At 35.7% G+C, this 10160-nt stretch overlaps 1 protein-coding gene across 1 annotated transcript in view; it reads right to left on the bottom strand.

The window, feature by feature from the left end:
* The window catches only part of VPS13C (vacuolar protein sorting 13 homolog C), a 194867-nt gene that overhangs the window by 178894 nt on the left and 5813 nt on the right, over positions 1-10160 (bottom strand). Inside the window, 1 exon segment of the mRNA XM_017869045.1 lies at positions 1101-1144. Coding sequence (XP_017724534.1) covers positions 1101-1144 — 44 coding nt within the window.

Below are 10160 nucleotides of genomic sequence, written 5' to 3'. Positions count from 1 at the left end.
CAAAAAAAAAAAAAAAAATAAATTAAAAGTTGTAGCACCCTATATAAAAAAGAGAAAAATATTTAAATATTTTGAGTACCTAATATGGGCCAGGCTCTGCTTCTCATCTTATTCAAGCCACAAAGACACAGAGATATTAAATTGCTTTTTAATTAACTCCACTGTATAGATGATTAAACTCATGCTAAAAGATCAAAGAAATTAAGAAGTTAGGCTAGGTGCAGTGCCTCACGCCTGTAATCCCAACACTTTGGGAGGCCAAGGCAGGTGGATCACCTGAGGTCAGGAGTTGGGAGACCAGCCTGGCCAACATGGCAAAACCCCATCTCTACTAAAAATACAAAAATTACCCAGGTGTGGTGGCACGCGCCTATAATCCCAGCTACTAGAGAGACTGAGGCAGAAGAACTGCTTGAACCTGGGAGGCGGAAGTTGCAGTGAGCTGAGATCATGCCACTGCACTCCAGCCTGGGCAACAGACTGACACTCCATTCCACAAAATTAAAAAATTAAAATAAGAGGTTAGAAACCTGCAAAACTTAAACAATAAACTCATTAAGTGACTTCATAAACTCACATTTAGCCGAATAAGCTAAATAGAAACCTAATTGGGCGGGGGAGGGCATTGTTTTGCTTGTTTTCAACTCAACAATAAATGACACAAATTACTTTCTGGAGCTGGAGTCCAGAAAATCCTATTTTACCTCTTAATATTACTATAATAAGGCCAGACTGTCAATATATTTCCAAAATATAATTATTAGCTATGTTATTTAAAATCAAGCCCTCATTTATCTCAAAAATATGTAAAGATACTTCCGAAGAAAATATTTCTATAAGGAAAAGTCAACTACAAAACTACATAGTCAAATTAGATTAAGGAGAAACACTCCGTTTCCAAGAGATACTATTTTGATTATTAGGGGAAACAATTTATAAATCTTTAATCTCAGATTTTCCAACAGCAAATAGTTAAACAAGTAATCCTTTGAGTGATTCCATCACTTTATCTAGTACCTGGTATCAGATGCCTAGTAAGCAAAGGTTTCTAAGAACTTACCAAATTAAGTGAGTTATTAGCATAGTTTAAAAAAACTTACCAGGGCATTTTCTTTTATCTGTAGATTATCTAAAGCCACATTTCCTTTAAAAAAAAAAAGAAAAAGAAAAATATTACAATAACATACCAATTAGTAAATCTATCATAATGTAGTGCCAAGCACTAAGAAACTGTGCTAAGTGTTAAGAATACAATGATAAACAAAGCTGACTTAAGAGGTTCCCAGCACAAAACAGTTGCTATATATGCTCACGAGTTATTAATTGTAGCATACTATAGGTTAATCCAGTATAAAAGAAATTATAAAATATTAAACTAGCTAACATTTAAACAAACAATGGGAAAGAAGTGGGAGCTTTTTGGACAGAAGAACTTTAAGACAAAGAAAGTAGCCATCATTTTGAATGATTAAGCCAAAATCTCAAGATATAAAGAGATGATTACAAGGTCAGATCAATCATCCTGGGTTATTTAATATGGCATCAATTAACATTTTCTTCAGAAACATGGTGTTAGTCTTTCATGTCTCCAAACATTCTACCTTCCCAATGATTACTGTATGTGCTTCTAATATTCTTAATCAGTCCAACTTTTATTATATTCATATGCTAAGTTATAAAAATACTATTACATGACTCAAATTTTAAACACTATCCCTATATTTGTTGATACACAATAGTTAAATATTCATGCTCACATAAAAATTTAAGGAAAAAGTTTTCATTTCACTTAAATTATGTTAAGGCCAATAAAACTATAGTTTCAACATTAAATGCAGGCATAAATTACTGTTATCTGTTTTCTTAATCATTTATGACATATTTATTTTCAAAACCTATAGTAGCTATACTCCCCATTAATCTTTTCAATCAAGTAACTTTTTCTTCCGGGTATTTTGGAGTGAATTTAAAAGTATATTTGATTTGTTTATGTCATTTTAGAGATCTGCTTTTCCCAGATCTCAAAATTATTAAACAAACATTTATTAAGCACCCATTATATGTTAGGTGCTGGAAAGAGAAAGATTACTAGAACAATACCCCTGCTATGAAGGCACTCAAACAGCTTAGTAGAGGGGACTATGCAAAAGTAACTGCAGATTTTGCTATTACTTTTAATGACAAAACTGCAACTACTTCTGCACCAACCTAACAATTCTCTAAAATTTTAGAAATATTCCAATAGAAGCGTACACAAGACGAAAATGAGGAGCCACCTAACTGCCTAGGGAAATCAAGAACACACACAGGTTTAGGCTGGAAGGCTTAAGTAGTATTTACTGGGTGGATCAGAAAAGAGGGCAAATAGTTAAGTGTGAGTAAGGCATACTTTAGAAAGCACATATGTTTTGGTATAACTGGAGGGTATAAGAAAAGGATACAAGATAAGTTCAGAAAGGTAGGCAAGGGCCAGACTAATGAAGAGCTTTCAGGATAAAAAATTCCAGACCCACCAAAAGAAAGAGACAAAATATATATAACAGAGATTATGTTATTTTAGAATCATTACTCAACTGTCCTAAGGAGTAACTATTGATCTGTCCAAGCAATTTAGCTACAAGGATATTTCAGTATTGGGAGGGAAAGAAGGAAGGACAGAAGGAGGGAGGGAGAGAGGAAAGGAAGGAAAGAAGGACCTAAAGATCTAAATGTGCAGCAAGAAGGCGTAACTCACAATACATCTATATTACAAACAAACAAAAAAAAAAAAAAAAAGTAGAAAGACATGGGGAAATGTTCATAGAATATTGAGTTTTTTAAAAAGTAAAAGAATGCCCAGATTGACCTAATTTTAAAAGTATCTATACATGCACAGTGTGTGTGCATTCCACACATACACAGAAAAAAATGAAAAACTGTAAAAAAGATGCCATAATGCTCACAGTGGTTATTTCTATGTAATAAAGTTCATTTTCTGTGTGTGTACAGTTCTCAAATTTTCTAAAATAAATTGTCAAAAACTATAATGAAGGAAGAAAAGAGGAAAAAACTTCACAAATGGTAAGAAAATACTATAGTATATAGTAGGAGGGAAATGAAAGAATACAGGCAGTCAGGAAACTTCTATAATACACTGAAAAGAAATTAAAACCTAAAATAAGGCAGTAACTTCAGGATCAAAGAGGTAAAGTCACAGTAAAGAGTTATTTTGGAGGCAGAATTGACAGGATATCATCACTGCCCAGATGTAGGAATAATAAAGTAGTCATGGAAGACTAGTGTGTTCAGCAACCAGGGGGAAAAAAGTCCTTACATATTATATATGCACTAAAATTACATAAAGACAAATATTCCTGGATTCAAATCTGTCACATGATGAATGACACAAAATTACAATTGAGAAGTCTATTCTAGCCCACAGGGTAATCTGCACAGATGGTAGTGCCTATCTGAAGCCATCCAAACTAGTTTAATAAGATCTAAGGCCCATATGCAGACTTTCAACCCTGCTCATAAATTCTGACTGTTCTACCTAGTCATTCTCAATTGGTGGGCCAAGGGTCACCAGGAGTGATCAGAAATCATCTGCATTGGGGATGAAGTCTTTATAACAATTGTTAAGGCACTAACATAATGTTTGTAAATATATAAATATACTTATAAAAAATGGGCTGTTTCTGTTGCAGTGACACTTTACTTGTTTGATCAAGTAGTAGGAGAGCAGGTGGTAGTTAAGATGTGAAATGTTGAAAACTACCAATATGGCTAACAGAGTTAAACAAGTATATTTAGACAGACTGGCAGACAAAAAGACATTGTACTTATTATTACTACTGGGTGGTAGAATTAAAGATAGATTTTTTATTAATGTTTTTCAGTATTTTCTAGTTTTATGAGTAGATATTATTTTACATGAAATTATTATGGAAATTATAAGAAGGAAAATGCGGAAATAAAACAAAAGTAAATTCACATGTCAATATGATTTAAATATTTTTATATAAATTTTTTCTATATCTAGTATTGCCTTACCCCTAGACACATAAGAATAACAAAGAAATATTGGCTGGTGCACGGTGGCTCACGCCTGTAATCCCAGTACTTTGGGAGGCTAAGGCAGGTGAATCACAAGGTCAGAAGTTTGCAACCAGCCTGGCCAACATGGTGAAACCCGGTCTCTACTAAAAAAAAAAAAAAAAAACACAAAAATTCGCCAGGCACAGGCATGGTGGCATAAGCCTCTAATCCCAACTACTCGGGAGGCTGAGGCGGGAGAATCACTTGATCCAGGAGGCAGAGGTTGCAGTGAGCTGAGATGGTGCCACTGCACTCCAGCCTGGGCGACAGCAAGACTCCATCTCAAAAAAAAAAAACAAAAAAACAAAAAAAGAAGTATCTATTTCTGCCACTCAGTCCGACAAATGCATACTTCCTCTTTGAAAATGTGAATGTTATCTAACAAACAGTAACTATAACAGTGAAATAAGCATAATACATTCTCTAAGTTATTTGCACTGAAGGAGGAGCTCTGGTTCTAATACAAAGAATAGGGAAAGAATAAGCAGCATAATTCAGATTAACAGTGGCACCAGTGTAAAGAGGTAAAAGTGCATTCCTTCATGCAACCAGTAGATGAGCACTTATCTTGGTAAGGCACTGGACTAACAAGTACTCTCCACTAAACTGCATGCTATTCTGACTGAATTAAATATGCAGCAGTGTCATTCCATATCCTATGAATTCCAGAAATCCCGTTTAAAGAAAAAGAATTTATAAGGCCAAGATTAAACCAGATCTCCCCTAAAAATCAACCATTTTATATTTAACTGAACACCGATGAAAAGATTTCATTTTCCTTTTCTACCTTAAGACAACATAATAATACTATACAATGTAAATAACTTTACTGCTATAGCCAGATCAGGGCTAAGAACACGTAGGAGTCATAGAAAGTTCTCAAAAAAACTGAAGGAAGGGTAAATATTTATGTCTAATCTTAAAAAAAAAAAAAAACAGGGATATGGTGACTAATAATTGGAGATGAATAAACTTAACTCTGCCAGCAAGGAAAGCTCTAAAGCCAATCCCACAATCAAGTGGCTCTAATCTTGCCAAGTCTAAACAGACTAAAGTGACAGACAAGGAAATTCTGTGAAGTGATCTCCTTATGCTGGACTGACAGGCCCATGAGAGGAGGGTAGACAATACGCTTAGTAAGTAGGCTGTGCTTCAGAACAGACCCCATATGATTCTCATTAATAAACTACAAATATTTTGGATGTGCATACACTGCTAGAAAGTCACCATAGTTTCAAGGCCAATCTTGGAAGATATTTTAAGAAATACACTAAAAGGACCAGGTGCAGTGGCTCATGCCCATAATCCCAACACTGGGAGACCGAGGCGATTGGATCACTTGAGCCCAGGAGTTGAAGACCACCCTTGCCAACATGGCGAAACCCTGTCTCTACTAAAAAATACAAATATTAGCCAGGCATGATGGCAGGCACCTGTAATCCCAGATACTCAGGAGGCTGAGGCAGCTGAATCACTCGAACCAGGAAGGCAGAGGTTGCAGTGAGTCAGGATCCTGCAACTGCACTCCAGCCTCAGCGACAGAGCCAGAGCAAGACCCAGTCTCAAAAAAAAAAAAAAAAAAAAAAAACTAAAAGGGTAAATCCTGTATCAAAATTTAGTATTCTTCTTCAATGAACCAGAAGATGAAAATGGAATTAGCAAATGACACGAAGAGTTGGAGTCATCGCAAAAAAAAAAGTAGAAATAGTTGCTAAATTATAGAGAACAACCAAGCTAGTATATTTATAAACAAAAATCAAATGGTACTGGCACAATATGGAAAAGCCTGCCTAAGTCCAAGAATGGCTTTTTAAATAATGGCCTACAAAATAAATGTAAGAAATATAGTCCTATTGTTAAATACCTCCAACCAGAAATAATCTCTCTAAACTTTTGCAGAAACTCAGGCAATACCTTTCTTATGGTACTTAACACTTAACTTTATATAAATCCCCACTCTGATTATAAACTTCTTACTGATTCTCCTCAGAGTAGGTACTCAATAAATATTGACTTCAGAATGCATATTGTACTGGGGTGGAAACAACTACAATAAGATCATAAATCTTTATATTTTAGAAAACACTTTCAGATATATAGCATTACTTGATCCTCACAGCCTCCTAGGCAAGAAACAGGTTGTATATATTAAGCAATAGAAGCTGAGGCTTGGAGAGGTTAAAAGACTAGCCCAAGAATTCTATGGCAACCTAATAGTAAGTGGTAGTCCCAAGGCCCAAATCTTACAACACTCAATGCTGTGTTCAGAATAACACTGTTCTCCCAAATAGCAGAGCATAAAGGGTACAGGATTTTAATTTAGAAGGTAATTCTACCTCCCTGGAAAACAAAAATGCCATAAAAGAATCAGACTCAGCATTCACAGGCCAGTGTGGTTGTTGGTTCCATTTTTGGTTTCTGTATTTTCAAAGAGATGTAAAAAAATCCAAAACAAAAAGGATAACTAAAATTAGTGTAACAAGGGCACAGGCAGAAAGGCAGGATACAGTCAAGGGGGTTATGTTCAGAGCATAACCAGAAGAAAACTAGTGCCATGGGGAAAACAGATGCAGGAGATGGTATTTCAAAATGGTCATTTTAGTACTTTTTAAAAATCTATTTTTTTCTCAAAAGACATAAGTTCTGAAGTTATGATTTAGAATTACTGGGGACCATAAAGACTTTCAAATCTAAGCCCCTCTCACTTTATACACGAAGAAATTAAAGTCTAAAGAGATCTGGTAGTTTATCCAAGGTTATACAATTTTTTTTGTGGCAGTACTAAGAATAGAATCTATGTCTCCCGACTCCCAGGTTAACATTCTTAATATAAAACATAGAGGTTAATCCAAAACTGCGATTAAACACAAAAACCATCCAACAAACACCATGCCATATTCCATGAAACTAGCTTTGCATATAAAGAATAAGTGAAACAAAGAATGCTATGTACTTATTTTTTAAGATTTTATGTATCTATAAGATAAACATTATTTATTTGAAAGCATATCCAAGTGTTCTGACACATTCATTTTCCAAGGAGGTGAGCTAAAGTAGATGACTGAACAGTTTTTTAAAGCATGAATCAAATTATTTTAATGATTTATGTTTTAGTAAAGAATACCAGGCCAGACGCGGTGGCTCAAGCCTGTAATCCCAGCACTTTGGGAGGCCGAGACGGGCGGATCACGAGGTCAGGAGATCGAGACCATCCTGGCTAACACGGTGAAATCCCGTCTCTACTAAAAATACAAAAACTAGCCGGGAGAGGTGGCGGGCGCCTGTAGTCCCAGCTACTCGGGAGGCTGAGGCAGGAGAATGGCGTAAACCCGGGAGGCGGAGCTTGCAGTGACCTGAGATCCGGCCACTGCACTCCAGCCTGGGCGACAAGGGAAGACCCCGTCTAAAAAAAAAAAAAAAAAAAGAATACCAAAGAAAATATTACAGCTATTCATTTCAAATGAATCTAGCTAGTCAACCCAAATTAACCAATCTAGACTCCTTTTAACGAGTTCACAGTGACTTTGTCTTCAGAGAGGAAGACAGGAAAAAGAAAGGAAACAACTCTGACTCTCACTCCTCCCATTTCCCTACTGAAACAGGAAGTTTTGGCAAAGAAAGGTAGAAAGCTGCAACATCACCACTGAACTTTCTCCCTTTCAATTCACTTCAGGGATCCCATAATATTGAGTAGTGTGGTAGAGCTTCCTAGCAGAATGGTTACCAAAGCACCAATTCTCAGTTCTAGTTCTAGAAAAGGAGTGATTTTTTTAATTAGTAATGCTACTTACGTATGTGAAAAGGTGCTTAAATTTAAATTTTTATGCACTGCTTTAACTGGTAGTAACTGAGCCTAAATATATATTGCACTATCGACCTTTTCATTATTGTGTATTGTATATGCTATAGGACAAGCTAATGAGAAATGTGGCCTCCACTACACTAAGTGTTGGCTGGGAGGAAAAAACTAAAGAAAATCCCTCTACAGGTTTAGAAATACCTAGATACTGCCATCTTTTATGTGTCAAAGCCAAAAAAAAAAGCAAAAAGAGCTGCCTTTTCTTTCATTCTCAAGCTGCCCTACAGGTAGGTACCTCTTACGACAATATATTACAGTATATTAGACTATATATATGATATATTAAGTATATATCTAATATATACTTTAATTAAGTATATATACTTCATATATATAATATATAATATATACTTAATATATATAATAGTCTAATATATACTAGATATATATATACAGTATATTAGCATGGGCCTGGAACTTCATTTATCTTGTCACTGTCATTGACTGTGGCTCCTTACTCACCAATATTGGTTGAAGAGCAAAATGAAAGATAAAGATACATTATTTAACTACCTTTTCTCACTATGAATGTGGAGGAAGTGGCGGTACCACTCATCCAATGAAGGATCTCACATTGTTCTTGCCTTGCTCAAATCACAAAAGTTTAAAGACAGAAGAGATGACCTTGTCTAACCTTTTCACTTATAGATAAGCAGCCAAGGGCCACTTGTCAGAGACATGCCAAAAGCCACACAACTAGACAGAATCAGAGATGGAATAAGATTAAAGAGGTTTGCTCATTCCCAGTCCAGTGCTCATTCTCCTTTCTTAAGCCGCGCTGCTCCAACAATATCTGGCAGCTCAAGGGGAAGTGTCAGGAGTGGGATAAAGGACAGCAGAGTAAACAGCACAGGTTCAGTCCTGTTTGCAGGGCCACAGATTCTGAGGGCATTGCACTTGGCTTCTATTCCTGGTCACCAGAGTCACCCTGGTATCTAATATATCACAGCCTCTATGTTGACTCCACCTGTCCAGTGCAATTGACAACAACAGAGTTCTGAGTTCTGGAGGATTTTCCTGCTGACTGCACAGAAAATCATTTTGAAAAATCAAACTGACGAAGGTTCTACATTGCAGCAATACTACTCAAATCAAATTGCAAAAGATGTGGCATTTCAACATACCTTTTCAAATATGTTACCCTTAAAACAATTATATCCTGGACACATCTCAATAGCTAAGGGCTATGCAATTTATCTCTTGGTACCAGTTTGTGGCGAACAAAAATCTACATGAACCTTCCTACTTACGTAGGCAGTACATACGCACCAGGCACTTTTCGGAACCTTGAAAGCCTGACTTACAAATTAGCTGGCAGGTAATACTGTAAAAGTATAAGCATAAATTCAAAGGCAAATAGGGGTTTTATTTTAAAGAAATTTGTTTGGAAAATAAGAAATGTTTAGATACGTAATGATAGCTCTACACAAAATTATCACTCAATAGAAGATTGATACCTCTAAGAAAACCAACCACCACATGTTCTCACTCATAAGTGGGATTTGAACAATGAGAACACATGGACACAGGGAAGGGAACATCACACACCAGGCCCTGTCAGGGGGTGGGGGCAAGGGGAGGGAGAGTATTATGACAAATACGTAATGCATGCAGGGCCTAAAACCTAGATGACGGGTTGATAGGTACAGCAAACCACCATGGCACATGTATACCTATGTAACAAACCTGCACGTTCTGCACGTGTATCCCAGAACTTAAAAGTAAAAAAAAAGAAGAAGAAGAATATTAATACCTCTAAAAGTCTGAAGTTAGAAGAAACATCCTTATGAAAATAAAACAAAGACTGTTTTCCATCATCCAGTTAGGTTTGTTAATCATTATTATTATAATATCATCAACAATGACAAACGATTTTGACATAATCTATCTCACAAATACATTGAGTGTTATATATCCACTTTACAGATTAGGAGACTGGGAATTGAAATGTTGTGCCCAGGATCCCACAGCTAATAAATAATCAAGGTCTCAATTATCCACAGTGGCAAGGATTTTTAAAAGGAAATTCTGCTTAAATTACTTTTAAAAATACATAAGAATTGCTTGGCATTAAATCTATAAAGAATAGAAACAGAAAGACAATGTTTATTTGCTTTGCTTCTCAAATTTAAAGGCAACATCTAAAGTATACTTCCTGATTCTGGACATTCCAGTAATTTTCCCTCAACCTTTTCAACTTTTTTTTTTTTTTTTTTTTTTTTTT

Source organism: Rhinopithecus bieti, unplaced genomic scaffold, assembly GCF_001698545.2.
Source record: "Rhinopithecus bieti isolate Rb0 unplaced genomic scaffold, ASM169854v2 scaffold_4908, whole genome shotgun sequence".
In the NCBI taxonomy this organism is placed as follows: Eukaryota; Metazoa; Chordata; class Mammalia; order Primates; family Cercopithecidae; genus Rhinopithecus; species Rhinopithecus bieti.
The sequence above is the reverse complement of the archived record's forward strand: the minus strand, read 5'-3'. Positions and strand labels throughout refer to the sequence as shown.